Below are 15,356 nucleotides of genomic sequence, written 5' to 3' on the forward strand. Positions count from 1 at the left end.
TTCTGAACTCTGGGTCTGTTCTGTCCTGACAGGTGGAACTCGATGAGCTTTTGGCCAATAGCTCTAAGCTCACACTGGGGTCTTCCTTGCTCATACCCACCCTTGCTGTGATATTATTCTTAAGACCCCATCTTGATCCTGTTTTATCCCCCTGAGCCAATGTCCCTGTCTTAGTTTCTTTCTCAGGCCATCAGTTTCCAGTGCAGTGGTCTTGTGCTGGGTCTCAGCTTCTTAGGATAGAACTTCCTAGTACACATTGCTCACCGTCAGTCTCTCGGGGACCAGTGGCAGAGTTTTCACTCCTGGCCTTGGGAGAGCATCCCCGGGGAGGATGCGCTTCTGCCTTGGAGGATGAAGATGCAGATGGCAGTGTCCCCATGCCCACCTCCTTCTGCTCTGTCCACAGCACTTCCTCACAGCCCTGGGGGGCCTTGTAGCTGTGCCGCTCATTCTGGCCAAGGACCTGTGCCTGCAGCATGACCCCCTGACCCAAAGCTACCTTATCAGCACCATTTTCTTCGTTTCGGGCATCTGCACCCTCCTGCAAGTGTTTCTAGGGGTCAGGTAGGTGAAACTGCTCTCCATGGATTTTGAGTTCTATTTGCCATGGTATCAGTGGGGTCTGCTTGGATGCTGCTGGGATGAACAGAACGGGAAGCTGGTTGGAGGGAGGAGCAAGTGATGAACCAGGATGCTTGGTTAAAGGTAACAAAATTCCATATTCGCTTAGGGGGAAAATGTGTTCTTTCCTCGCTTATAAGATTAAACTAAGAGAAGTTCAGGGGACGTGATGAACCACAGACTCAAATGCTATGTGGATCCTCTCTCTCTTTCTCTCTCTGCCCCACCCCCGCCTCTCTGTCTCTCTCATGTGTGTTTATGTGCATGTCCATTTGAGTCTCCACGAATGTCCTGACGCACATGCATATATATTATGTGTGGTGAAGGGGGAGGTCCAAGAACAACTTCAGGTGTTGTTTCTTGGTAGCCATTTATCATATGTTTTGAGACAGGATCTCTCAGTGGCCTGGATCCCTCTAAGCAGGCTAGCCTGGCTGGCCATCAAGCTCCAGGGATCCACTTGTCTTTGCCTCTCAGTGCTGGGATCACAAGTGTGCCTCACTGCACCCAGACTTTTTTTTATGGGAGGGGCTGAGTTCAGGTCTTTATGCTTGTATAAGAAACATACTTTGGACTGAGCTGTCTCCTCAGTCCTTGCAGCTCTCTCTCGAGGGTGCCCTCTCTGTCTCTGTCTCTGTCTCTCTGTCTCTGTCTCTCTGTCTCTTTCTCTCTCTCTCTCTCTCTCTCTCTCTCTCTCACACACACACACACACACACACACACACACACACACACACACACACACACCAGGTCTGCCCCTAGAGGCCCTTGATAAGAATAAGCCCCTGAAGACTCAGACACTCTGTGAGTAGATGTTAGAAAATGTTAAATCAGACAGACAAACTGAGCTGAACCATGAACTCATCATCCTATTTGGAAGGCCCGAGTTGAGCTTAGATTTCTTTGACTCTGCAGCTCAGCATGGAACCAGACAGTGCAGAGGCCAGCCTCCAGCCCACGGCCTTCCTCCTTCTCTTCCTACCTCAGTCTTTGGTCCAGATCGCAAGTGGTCTCCCGTGAGCAGACGTGGACACTCTGGCCTGGACATCCAGGTTCCGCCTGGCAAGACCAGAGTCCCCCAACGGCTGCCTCTGGCCACCTTAGGCCCAGGGCTCACGTTTCTCACTGTTAGCTTTCAGCAGGCAGGACTGGGGATGTGATGCAGACTCGGGAAGAGGCAGAGGATCTGGGGAGACCTGGGGAGATGTGATGTAGCTGGACTGAGTCCAAACATGATATTTTGGGCTGTGAGTGGAGGCTGGGAGCTGCGGCTTAAGTACCACGATGCGTCTGAAACCTGGAGAACCAGGCACACAGAGATGCTGACGGGCATCCCAGCCTAAGGGGAGAAAAAGCGAATTCACCCCCATTGTCTTTTGTGCTGTGTCGATTTTCCATGGATGGGTGACACCATCCTGGTGAGGGGCAATGTCTTTGCTCTGTCTGCTGACCTATTACCAAGTTTTTCCAGAAACACCCTCACTGATACACGCTGGTTGACTACCTGGGCATCCCTAACCCAGTTAAATTGACACATTAAAGTAATTAATAGAAATCCCTAAGGCTCAGGAAACTTTATAAAAGAGGGGCCTGAAAGTCTGTGTGATCTGGAAGATATAAAGGGCTGTGAGATCACATTCCTTAGATTCAACACAACCATTACAAAATCTCGAACTTACACTAACTGATGTTTCCTGAACCATTCACACAAGACCGGCTCTATCAACACGAGGTCATGGATGGCAGGAGAGCTCATAGGGCTTTGCCTTTTCCTGCTGAACTATTGATGATTGATAGCTTCTGGGAGAGAGTAGTCATTGTCTTCAGTTGTCTATCCACTGCAGAGTCCACGGGGTTCCAATGGACAGCTCCAAACATAGACAGCCCTCGTTAAATTCAAAATGAATCGATGTGACTGTTCATAGGAAAGTGCCGGGGGGAGGGGGGTGTCTTGACTCTCACAATGTGGAGGGGGCAGAGGCTGCAAGTCACCGCCTGGGAATTCCTCTCTGAGGAACCTCTTGACCTTTCTGTACACCTCCTTCCTGCCTCTGACATTTTCTTAGCACCTAGTCCTGAGAACAGACAGCCAGTTTCGAACGGCCTGGCGCTGCTGTGGTTTTTGGTGCCATCTTTAGGAAAAAGCACAGGAAATTATGAATGTGAAATTATGTAGACATGAGAATATATATAGAGAAAAAAGTAATCATTGACAGCAAATCACTAATTTTATCTTATTATATATATTTATTCGTTATTATTTTTTTGTGTGCACATGCAGGTGTGTGTGTCTCCATGAGCACACATGCACAGGTTAGAAGAGGATGCTGGTGTCTTTTGTCCGCCTGAGGTTTTAAGACAGGGTCTCTTTCTGGAGACAAAGCTCACCATTTTGGCTAGGCTCACTGACTGGCATTCCCAGAGTCTGTCTGTTTCTGTTCCTTGGGGTTACTACAGAGGGGATAGGATTGCTGCCCACATCTTAACAATGCAGTGGAAGTGGGTGACTTCCCAGCCCCCCACCAGAAAGCCAGGACTAGACCAGCCACAAGTGTCCACGCTCGGGGCTCTTCCACAATTAAAATGGGTGATGTTTCAGGTTTGGGATGAGTTCCCATTTTCTCTCTTTCCTCTTCGTGAGTTGGCATTTCCCTCAAAAGTACAATGAAGAAGAAAAATGCAGCAGCCACATGCCAGAGACCTGATGTCCCCTGGCTGCATAGGAGCCCCCACCCCGACCCCTGCAACTGCCTCAGGGAGAGTTACAAACACAAGGCCCTTGTGGTTGGGGCAGCCCACTCCCCCTAACATCTGATGCTGTTCATTTTTTTAAGGATACTTTGGAACTGTGCCTCCTTTTACACTTTATATTTTGTCAATTTCATACACACATATACTGCATTTTGATGATTTTCATGCCTACCACCCTCCTCTGCCCTCCTACCAGTCTTCCCGATACATTCGATACTCCTCACTAGTCTCCCCTTAGATTTTCATTTCCCCCTTTTTCTTCTTCTCTTTTTGGTTTCATTTATTTATTTATTCATTTTTTTTTACATTCCAACCAAAGTTTCTTCTCCCTCTTCCTCCCCCACCTCCCCTTCCACCTTTTCTTCTTTCTTTTCTTGTGACCCAGTGAGCTGCATCAGGGCTGCTTACAGAAGCACACCCGAGGTTATTTGTAGCAGCATGGGCATCTTGTCAGTGGCTTCACCACCGAAGAAAACATGTCCCTCTCCCCCAGCAACCATTAGTTACTCACAGCTCCTCCAGGAGTGGCTGGGGCCTTGTGAGCCCCTGCCCATCCATAGCAGAATGTGGACGGGACCAGTCTCGTGCAGGTAACCCTTGCTGCTGCGAGTTCATGGGTGCCACGGCTGTGTCATGACTAGAAGACTGTGTGCTCCAAAGGTCCCCTCTATTCTCGACCTCTTACAGTTCTGCCTCTCTTCCCCCACGATGTTCCCTGGTCCTTGAAGTGAGTGATGGAGATGTTCCATTTAGGGCTGAGCACTCTAAGAGTTCCTTAGTCTCCACATTTTGACCAGTCATGAGTCTCGGCAGCCACCCCTCACCCACCGTGAGAAGAAGCTTCTCTGACAAAAGCTGAGGGCCTCCCTATATACCTATGGGCATAAATATAAATATTTGGAAGGCAGTTGGATGGGTTCATCACATCCATTTGCTGCCATAAATTATAATCATGGAAAAGCGTAAGGTTCAAATTCTAGTCCTGACTTTGAGCTGTGGGAACGTGGAAAGTCACTTACCTTCACTAACTCTGGAATGTTCTTCTCTGCACAATGAAATAATTGATTTGACGATGTCCCAAAGTCTCTTTCATTTCTAACATTATGACAACAGAGTGAGTGTACTTCAATTGGTTACGGGAGTGAGTGAACCTGCCGTCAAGGTGTTCTTTAAGCCCCACAAGCTAACCAGGAGTCAGGGGTCAAGGAATTCAAAGAATTCACACCCCAGGGAAATGAAATGAAGAAGTAGAACATGCTGGCATCCTTAGGCTGTGTGGGAGAAGACAAGCCGAGCTTAGTCCCACCCATGGAAACGGGCTTCCCGCTCAGGTCCTAATGAGTAACTGCCTGGGAATCGCAGGCTGAGATAATGAGTTAGGAGTGAGTCAGAGGCCAGGTAGATTCGGTTAGTCCACTGGTCAGTGATGACACAGTGCTTTTCTGCATGACCCACAGAAATGGTGGTGATGAATTAAGAGTTCAGAAGAACAAGTCAAACCCGGTTATAAAACTGCAAAAGAATCCCAAGAGTCCATACCTGCTGCACCTGGCCTGAGAGCTGCACCTGGCCACACGGACTCTCCCAGTGTGGGGCTGGTGGCTGTAACCGCTGGCGGCCCTCACAGCATCTGTGGCGTGACTCTGGGGCTCTGTGTCCCCCTTGACTATCTGGTCTCTTCAGAAACTCACCGAGGTTGTAAAATGAGACAGAACGATTCATTTCAAAACAAGACATTGCATTTCTGGGGTAATCTCTGGAGAAAGTAAAAGGTTGTCTGTGTGTCGCTTCAGAGTTAACCCTGTCTCTGGCCCTAGCTGTAATTTTAACTGGGGGATTTCTTCTGAAGGGGTTTCAGGCAATCTCTCTCTCTCTCTCTCTCTCTCTCTCTCTCTCTCTCTCTCTCTCTCTCTCTCTCTCTCTCTCTCACACACACACACACACACACACATCTTGGAATGCCACAAATGGAACAAGCGTTCCTGTGCCTGAGTACTTTAGATACTTCATGCCCTCATGCCCCAGCAGAACTCCATCTTGCCCCACCTTGACTCAGCTCTGTCCCTGTCCTTGATTCTGTCACCCAGTTGTTAGGATCAGACCCTGGCAGCCCTGGCAACCGAGGCTCAGCCACCCGTCCTCAGTAGGTCAATTAGACAGACATAAAACTGAAAAACAGAAAAGGGTATTTATTCAATGTGACCACATAGGGAAAAGGAAGAGCCCCAGGGGCCTGACATCAGGTTTAAGTTAAAACAGAGGCAAGAGGTACGAATAACAAAGCATGCCTGGACAAGGTGTGGTTCTGCCCATCACTGACCCATCTTTGGCTCAGCTCCAATCTCTCCTGCAAGGTGGTCTGGCAAATTGTCAGAGCTACGTGAACTCTCTTTCTAGAAGATGAGTTCTTCCCCTAGCTGCTACCAAGGCATCAATCAGCCCTTTCCTTCTCCCAGCATGAGACTCTGGGGCAAATTCCAACTTCTTGGGGTCGCCTGATTCAATAGTTTGATATTCCAGGGGAGGGGTACAAGCGTCTCTAGAATATCTTCATTCTTGCAGTCACCAGATCTCTGGCTGGAGCAGGGGCAGTGCTAACCATAGAGGATAGAAGGGCAAGCTTGGGATTGGTCGGATGAGGAGGCAGCAGGGGCTGGTGTACACAGGGAGGTCAGCTGAGTCTGAGCTGGTTAGCATTTGTCTGTTTGGGGTGGGGATGGGGACACAGGGTTGCAGGTAGCCCAGGGTGACCTCAAATTTATTAAACAGTCCTGACTGGCTTTGGACTCAGTGGAAGTGGAGACAAAGAGAATCAGGAGTTCAAAGCCGTCAATGACCATTTAACAAATTCGAGGTCAGCAGACTAGCTCTGGTTTGAGGCTCTGGCCTGAGATTCCTTTGTGACTATACCTGCTGTTCACCTCTGTCTCTCATGAGCATCATGAAAGCTCATGTCAAGGAGGAACAGGGTCAGGCATCCTTGCCTTTAGAGCAGAGTAAAAAGACAGGGCGGTGCGATGTTAGAACAAAGCCCCCAACCCATTGCCAACATGGAGTGCTGGGATACACTTAGGGTAGTGGCTAGGGATGGTTTATGTTGTTTGTTTTTGAAAAGAAGTCTTGATACATTGCCCAGGCTGGCCTGGGACCACAGTCGCTGGCCTGGGACCACAGTCCTCCTGCCTCGGACTCCTAGGTTGGGGGGGGCGGTGTTACTGTACCACCATGGCTGACTACATCTGTTTTTTTTTTTTAAAGACTCTATTATCTGTTTTTTTTTTTTTTTTTTTTTTAGATTTATTTATTTATTATGTATACAGTGTTCTGTTTGCACATATCCATGCAGGCCAGAAGAGGGCACCAGATCTCACTACAGATGGTTGTGAGCCACCATGTGGTTGCTGGGAATTGAACTCAGGACCTTTGGAAGAATAGCCAGTGCTCTTAACCGCTGAGCCATCTCTCCAGCCCGACTACATCTGTTTTAAAGAAGACAAATAGGCTTCCCCTTCCATGTGGGAGGTTTTCCTCTTCTGTTCTTCTAGGCACAGGAAGATGCTCTCATGCTTCTTAGCTGGTTGTTTAGGTATTTGCCTCAAGTCTCTAAATGATTCCACTTTAGGCATTGCCGATTGATGTGCCAATATGACTAGGATTTGATTTTCTTTCCCCTTGCTCTACCATACACAAGCATGCTTTCCATGCTCCCACCTTCCCATCTGGCCATCAGAGATCATTCTTCAGTGATTGAACTGTAATGATATTTGGAGCTGGCTCACATAGTGAGTTTCCTATCCAGACTTTGGTTTTAATATACTTAATTCACTGTGTACTTGTTTCTAGTTAAATTTTAAACACTTGCCTTGTTGTCTAAACCTCTTCTTAAAAATTCCACTCACATTACATAGTCTATTAGCTTCTTCTCTTCAGTCTTCTGGAACTCTCTGACATGCTCTGGGATAGTTTCTGTCAGTTCCTTGTGCTCATCTGTCTTCCTGAGATGCCCCCTCGTCCTCCCCAGGGAATGCACTTTATGTCAGTTTTCTGGTAGATTCTGTTTCCACACTTACTTCTCCTTCTTTTGACACATAATCCTGTAAGCATCTTGGGAGATAATGTGTGGGAAGTAAACTTTGTAAAAATATTGTGATTCTGTTCTCACCCTCGATCAATATTTTGGCTGGGTATAGAAATTTTGGTGAGAAGTAATTTTCTTTTAGACCTTTGAAAATAGTACATTATCTTCTAGCATGCCACATGATTTTGAGAATCCCAAAGTGTTGGCTAGCATCCCTCCACTCCCACCCTTGGAACCTGGAAGGACTCCAACTCTGAGGTTCTGTAGCCCTTGTGACTTTGTTTTATACCTTTAGTCCTGTTAATTTCTGTTTATATTTCATGGCTCAAGTTTATTTTCATCCATTGTACTTTATATTAAATAATATGTTTCTACATATAAATACTGGCCCATTAATTGCTCTGAATTTCTTTCTGAACTTGTATTATTCAAATATTGGATTTCCATGGACTAAGCCTCTATTTTTTTTTTTTAAATCTTTTAGTTCTTGTTTATATACCTATGTAGTTTTGTTGTTTGGAGGGAAGAAGTTCAACTTTATTTTATTTTACTTTGGCTTTTCAAGACCAGGTTTCTATTTGTATCCCTGGCTGTCTTGGAATTCACTCTGCAAACCAGGCTAGATTCAAACTCACAGAGATCTGCCTGCCTTTGCCTCCCGAGTGCTGGGATCAAAAGTATGCACCACCACCACCTGGCACAGCTTTATCTTTAAAGCTCCTGTTAAGTTCATTTTTGCAATATTGTTTCAAGAGCTATTTTTGTTCTGAGTACAATATTTCTTTTTTATTTATACTCTTTTTGATTTATGATTGCAAAGTCTTTTAGGTATAAGTGGGAATGCTTTCTTCCTTTTTTCTTTTAAGAAAGGGAACTTGTTAAGAAGCCAGGGATGACCTTGAACTTCTGAGGAGTAAAATTTCAAAGTTCTTCAAAGTCACTTTTATTTGCCTCTTTTTCCTTTGTATTTTCTTGGTTGCTGATGATCCTTGTTCATCTGCTCATGTTTAGAACTACTGTTCTAAGAGGTTGACCAGATGTTCTGAACCTGAAGTGGGTCCTTGGCCTTCACTATAGCCCAACATGCATGCATTACCATCACCCACCTGCAAGGACCACGATTCAAGTTGTTCTTAATTGTAGGTGGCACAGTGGGGCTGGGGGAGTCTCATTCTTAGCAGCTCTATACTTTTCATCCCATGCTGCTTTAATATTCAGAACAAGATTTCATAGTCTCTTACCTGGAGGGACAGGAGCTGGCCAGAAGAATTCTAGACTCTGAGTGGGATAGTGAACTGGGGGTGTTAGTGTTCCATGTGTACACACTGACCAGAGGCCCATGTCAGGATGGCCTCCCCCTGGCTCCTACATCCAGTTCTGCCTGCTGTCTACCTGCCCAGGGACCCTGTGCTTTGTTCTCTCCAATAGACCTCAAGCCTTCTGCCAGGACACCCCACTGTCACAGCTTCGTGTTTACCCCCACATTGAGGACTGTGTCCCGAGACTTCTCGGAATACTACCATTTACCTCTTCCTGTGTGGGATCTGTTTCCCGGGGCTGGCCGGCCTGTTACTTCTCACCATCTGCTCTTCAGTTGCCAAACTTAAATGAATTGTTTCCTACTCCATTCTCTTTATCCTTGGGACTTACACCCCTGAAATATATTTTAATGTCAGGTTAGTGGTTTCAAGAGGGGACAATTTTATTCATAAATCAACGTTTTTATTAATTTTTATCAGAATTTTAATTTATATATATTATCTAAATATATCATGAGAATATTAAATTTTTGTCTCTATTAGTAATCATAAACATTTTGTGTATCTTTAATTTTAATGAAGACTTTTGTGCACTAAAGGTTTTATGTTTCTAGGGTTGAAAATGATCACTTTCCCCCTAAACACCAATTTTCTCAGCATTATTTATTGCATAATCATTCATCTCTCACAGAGAATATGATTCTGTGCACCTTAGACTAAGCTCTTTTTTTGTTGTAATGATGAAATACATTTTTGTTTCATTTCTTTAAAATAAGCACACATTTTTGTGTTTTTTGCTTACCTGTACATAGTATATATATTGGAAATTGTATAAAATGGACAAAGAAAACAGACCAATCAAAATTATATTAGCCAAGTGACAACCACCCCTCACATTTTATGCCATAATCTTCCCAGTTTTTATAAACACATTGCTTTTAATATATATTATCGATTCATACTAATTTTTAATTTATATTTTATTTACTTATTTAGCGGGGGATGGGGAGGTGCTGCAGTGAATGTGTAGGTATCAGGAGGACAGTCTGTGGGGGGTCAGTTCTTTCCTTCGTCATGTGGGTCCCAGGGATCCAACTCAGGTTATCAGGCTTGGCAGCCCTTAAATTCTTATGTATCCTAGGCATTCTCTTTCTGAGCTGCCTGTGTTTCCAGGAGGAGTCATATCTTCAACTAGAATCTCACTGCTTATTTTTGTGTGTATGTTCGTGCGTGTGTGCGTGCGTGCGTGCGTGCGTGCGTGTGTGTGTGTGTGTGTGTGTGTGTGTGTGTGTGTGTGTGATGTGACAGACTTTTCCTGGGGAGACATGAACAGATGTCTACTCATTCCTGGTAGGGAACTGACAACAGAACAAAGTATGGACACCAAAGTCCAGCTTGGTGAGTCGATGAGTTTTATTGAGGTTACTTACAGGAATATGGGTGAGGAGCTACAGGAGCAGAAATGACTCCAAGACAGCTTATCACCAACGCTTACCCCCACATGGGTGACAGCTCACAAAGCCGGGAACCTGGAGCATACTTCACAGTCTGCAGACAGCCCAGGAGGTTAGAGTGTCCTTTCTGGTGCCTCAGTTGGTTTAAACCTCACCCTGGCAGCTCAGCTGGCTTCTGCTTATTCCATACAGCTGTTCTGTCTCAGAGTCTTGGCTCTTTTCTCACAGTCTTTGCAGCTCGGCTCTGCTTACTTGGTAGGGAGGGTCTTAGTGAATCTGGTCAGTTTCAGGGAGTTCTTGGAGCAACTGTTTTGTGTTTTGTTTTTAGTTGTTTACCTCCCTGATTTAGCAGCTCCCCAGTAGGATGGAATGTTGTAATTTCAGAGGAGACTGTTGTACAACACTGAGGGAAAATGAAATGAAATTTATTTGCTCACCACCAAGCTGGTCCTCAGTTATGTGTTGCATCTACATCCTTCGGGTTGTTCTTAGATGGGAATCTGCACCTTCAGGGAAACACCAGGGAATGTTGTTATAGTTGTGTGGTTCATTCCATGGATCTGCATCTCAAGAGTTCTGCTATTCCTGATGCCCATCACTTCAGAGACCCAAACAGCTGGGAACCCTGGAGCACACTACACAGCCTGCAGGCAGCCCAACAGGCTGGAGAGCGTCCTTCCGGGTGGCTCAGCTGGTCTGAGGGTCTTCCAAGCAGCTCAGCTGGTCTTTGTTTCTTCTGGGTGATTCAGCGGGTCTCTGCTTCTTCGAGCAGATGGGCTTCTGAAAGCCTTCTTTGCAGCTTGGCTTGTCTGAGCATGACTCTCAGCAGACTTCATTCTTTATGTGCACTTGGGAAGGGAAGGTCCTAGTGTATCTGATCAGTTTCAGGGACCTCCTGAAGCTATTTTGAGTTATGTACTTCCTGTCCTAAGGAGCATCCTTGAAGTAGTTCACCTCCTCCTAGAACATACTGTTGTTTCACTCCCCTGTAAGGATCCTTTCTTGTTTCCCTCCAAGATGTAAGGCTTTAATTTCAGAAGAAACTACATAATAGTGTGTGTGTGTGTGTGTGTGTGTGTGTGTGTGTGTGTGTGTGTGTGTGTGTCTGTCTGTCTGTCTGTCTGTCTGTCTGTCTGGCGTATGTGCATGTGTTCCCTTGACCATACATGACTCAAACAGAAGTCAGAGGGAGGTGCCAGGTGTCCTCCTCTATCACTCTGCTTTGTCCCTTTGAGGCAGAATCTCTTACTGAACCTGGAGGTCATGCTATTTCACCGAGGGCAGCAGCCAGCGAGTCTTTGCAGTCTGCCTGTCTCTGCTCCCCTCACTGAAGGAGTTGCAGGTGGGTGTGGGACAGTCCAGCTTTTTACATGTCTGCTGGAACCCAGATTCCTGTCCTCATGTGCATGCAGCAGACACTCTTAAAGACCCAGTCATCTCTCCATCCCGGCCCTCACTGTTTTAAAATTAGTAACTTGGTTGCAAACTTTTATTTGGTTGGGTGTGTTTTTCTTCATCATGCTTTCCTTTAAAATTATTTCTGCCGGGCGGTGGTGGTGCACACTTTTAATCCCAGCACTCGGGAGGCAGAGGCAGGCGGATCTCTGTGAGTTCGAGGCCAGCCTGGGCTACCAAGTGAGCTCAAGCTCCAGGAAAGGCACAAAGCTACGCAGAGAAACCCTGTCTCGAAAAAAAAAATTATTTCTAAAGTATTCTAGCTTTTTTCATCATTCCAGAATTAGTTTTCAAAGCACTTTACTGAATAAAATAACAAACATCTTGGAATTTGGGTAGCATTTGCATTCCATCAGTAGATTAACTGGAGATATCTGGCATCTTTGTTGGATTTTTCTTTTAAGGAACATGTTGTATATATGTCTCATCCATGCAAAATCATTTGTTTTCCACTAGAGTTTTGTTTTTAAAAATTATTCCAAAGTCATTTAGGAGTGCGTCCTCTTCTATATTTTATGAGCACCCACACTATTGCACTTGCTTCCTACAGAAAATTCTTCTCTAAGTCTTCAGGAAACTTCCTTGCTGTAGGATTCTGCACAGGCCCAAGTCAGGCTGGGTTTTCTGTCTGCTCATCACTGACTGGGTGAGCCTGAGTCACAGTGAGCGTGTGACAGGGTGCCCTTTGCCCCTCCTGTCTAGAACACTTGGGGACGGACAGTGACTTTTCTTTCCACTTAAACTTTCGGTTTCAGTTTTGGAAACGGTCCCTGATCCCAGTGTGGGATGCTTAGCTTGTGTCCTGCCATCTTCCCGGCCTGGAGCTGGCAGTCTCCCATTCCAGCTATTTGTTTCTCCCTCTCCTGTAAAGTCACTGAGTTTATAGTCCCTTGAACAGTGTGATGGGACCAAAGATCCCCTTTATTTTTTATATTTAAAAAATTACATTTATTCCCTGGGGGAGGTGCCGCACACATCATGGTTCTGAGGACAGCTCGCAGGGGTCAGCTCTTTCTTTCTACCATGTGGGTCCCGGGGGTACGACTCAGGTCACCAGGCTTGACAACAGGGGCCCTCACTTGCCGCACCATCTTGCTGGCCCCAGCTCTCTGCTTCTTCATCACGGCAGCTTCCAGGATGCTCATCTTTTTTTATTAAGTGACTGAGTGGCTCAGAGTTCCAAAAGTCTCAGCGGGACCCCTCCCTTCTTGTCTCACGAGTGAGGCTCTCAACCCTGAAGAACACAGACTGGGTGGACCCTGGGATGCTTCATCAGCATCGTCTGGAGTCTTATCATGACTTCTTGGATCCTCCCACAGATGTGCTGGCAGGTCCGGGCCTCTTAGGCTTCTGCAAGTTTTAACAGAACCGTATGTGATAGGCATATTGGTGATAGGGAATCAAAGAGGCTGGCAGAGGGGGCAGGGAGGGAGGGGAGATGGTGGCCTCTTGACTTATTTTCCACGGAAGTGTGCCATCTTGGACTTAGGATATAGATCATCGATGAGGTCATCTGTGAAGTTGTAGTTTGGAGGATAAAGCACATGTCAGATGACCAGGGACCATCCTTATCAGTGATGTAGTCACACTTGAACTTTGGTTTTTATCTTAGGGTGCTGCCCAAAGTGTTTGTATTTTTCTGCATTCCTTGGGCGCACTGACAAAATGTGGAAGAGACATATTTGGTGTGTTTATTCCCTCTCCAGGTTACCTCGCTAGCAGCCCGTCCCCCTCATTACCCCAGCTCTCCCCTGTCTTTCTCTGGGTGGCTGGCCACCTTCTTTGAGATGGGCAGAGCCTGCCCTTCCTGTCAACACAAACACTTCCTTGTATTTCATTTCCTCATACCTCCTCTCTCTGGATGGGAACAAGGAGAAACCACTGGGAACAATGTGAAGAAGAAGAAAACCCTAGGTCTACATGAGTCACTGCAGATGAGGTGCGGATGCAGCCTGAACACTAGGGGCAGGCCCTGGGCCCACCCAAGACCTGATTGGTTCCTCTCCCATGTGAAAATAACAGTCATGATGGTGCATGTGCAATATGGTCTACAAACGCATACTTTCCCCTGCACCGCTTGAAGCGAGTGTAAGTGTTAGTCCTATTGTATAGAAAGGTAAACTTAAGTACAAAGAGATGAGGTGACTCAGTTGTTTTCTGTTGAATCTTGTTCCTAAGTGTCCCAGTCTGCTCTGGCTGCCATAGCAAAATACCACAGACCGAGCAATTCAACACTTGCCAGCACAGAACTCAAAGGGAAGAAGAGAATTTATTCTCGACCAAAACGGTCAATCATCCGTTGCTCAGGAATGAGGATTTCGGTTGCTCAGAATAGCACTCTAACGTGGAAACGGCTTCATGAAGCTTTTATAGTTACACAACAGAAGAAAGTTGTTAGCCCAGGTGCTTTCAAACACGCTGGTGGAAACATCAGGTAGGCAGGGGGCAGAGAGGCCAGGAAGTCTCTGCTGTGGCTTCAGAGCCTTTCTGATGACATTCTTGGCGTTTGGATGGTGACAGCTGGTGCTCTGATAAGTTGGTACAGTCCCTAAAGTTTTACCTGACAGTCACAAGGAATGCTGAGTGAGACACAGGGTGAGCAATGGGTGACTACTCTGTAATCTAAAGAGCCCAAGATAATTTCTATCGGAACGTGGTACTGCATGTACTCACTCAATTTTATGACTGTTATTGATTAGGGAAAATGTGTGGAGGTCAGAGGACAACTTGGTGGAGTTACATCATCTGTCCCTCCACTTTCTGTGAGTTCCTGGGGTCAAACTCGGGTTGTCAGGCTTACAAGATTGGGTAGCAATGCCTTTTCCTGCTGAGCTATCTCCCCAGCCCTGAAAACCAGGAAGTTTGAACCAGTTAATCAGTCTTAGAACATCTTTACATGTATGACTTTCCCGTCCTCTGGACACTTCAGTCCACCCAACAGAACCATGCTTTTCTCATGGTTCTGGGCTGGACATTTAAGAACAGGGTGCAAGCGTTCTTCAGCTCTGGTGAGACCCCCCCTTCTGGCTTCCAGGTGGCATCTTTCCTGTTAGATTCCCATGTAGTGGAAAAGCTCTCATCTTGTTTCTTCTCCTCATAAAGATACTAATCCTCTCTTGGGGAACCTCATCTGCATGACTTCATTTAAACCCCATTCCTTCCCTGAGGCCTCATCTCTTGATACCATCAGATTGAGGCTAAGGACAGAACAAATTTAAATTAGAGGGAGTGCCAACGTTTGGTCTATGTACTAAGTCATGTCAGCTTCCATAGAAGTAAGTCGTTGGGAAAGGCGGACAATGCTCACAGACCTTCCATCTTGGGAGCATCCTAAGCGGGGTGTGTGTGTGTGTGTGTGTGTGTGTGTGTGTGTGTGTGTGTGAGAGAGAGAGAGAGAGAGAGAGAGAGAGAGAGAGAGAGAGAGAGAGAGACAGAGAGAGAGAGAGAGACAGAGAGACAGAGAGACAGAGAGACAGAGAGACAGAGAGACAGAGACAGAGATCTTCTAAGAGAAAGACTTGTTGGTCAAGGAAGCCCTGGATCTTCAGTGACTGGAAGGTCTCCACTGAATCAGTCTCCTGTAGGTATGACTGCCAACCTTGCTGCTGTAGCTCCCTTGGGTGAATCCTGAAGCCAGCGTAACTAGTTGTCTTTAGTCCTTTGCCTCATGGCTGTCTGTCATCAGTGGGTGCCGGGACTTATTTATGATTCTCCCTCTCAAGGAGACTAGGGTCTCAA

At 46.2% G+C, this 15,356-nt stretch overlaps 1 protein-coding gene across 2 annotated transcripts in view; it reads left to right on the forward strand.

Annotated features, from left to right (window-relative positions):
* Nucleotides 1–15,356, forward strand: part of LOC102919030 (solute carrier family 23 member 1-like) — a 44,400-nt gene that overhangs the window by 10,956 nt on the left and 18,088 nt on the right. For both annotated transcript variants that reach the window (XM_016008680.3, XM_076566520.1), the window contains exon 3: nt 407–564. In XM_016008680.3, the coding sequence (XP_015864166.2) occupies nt 407–564 (158 nt within the window). The remainder of the gene's footprint in view (nt 1–406; nt 565–15,356) is intronic.

Source organism: Peromyscus maniculatus, chromosome 3 (assembly GCF_049852395.1).
Source record: "Peromyscus maniculatus bairdii isolate BWxNUB_F1_BW_parent chromosome 3, HU_Pman_BW_mat_3.1, whole genome shotgun sequence".
In the NCBI taxonomy this organism is placed as follows: domain Eukaryota; kingdom Metazoa; phylum Chordata; class Mammalia; order Rodentia; family Cricetidae; genus Peromyscus; species Peromyscus maniculatus.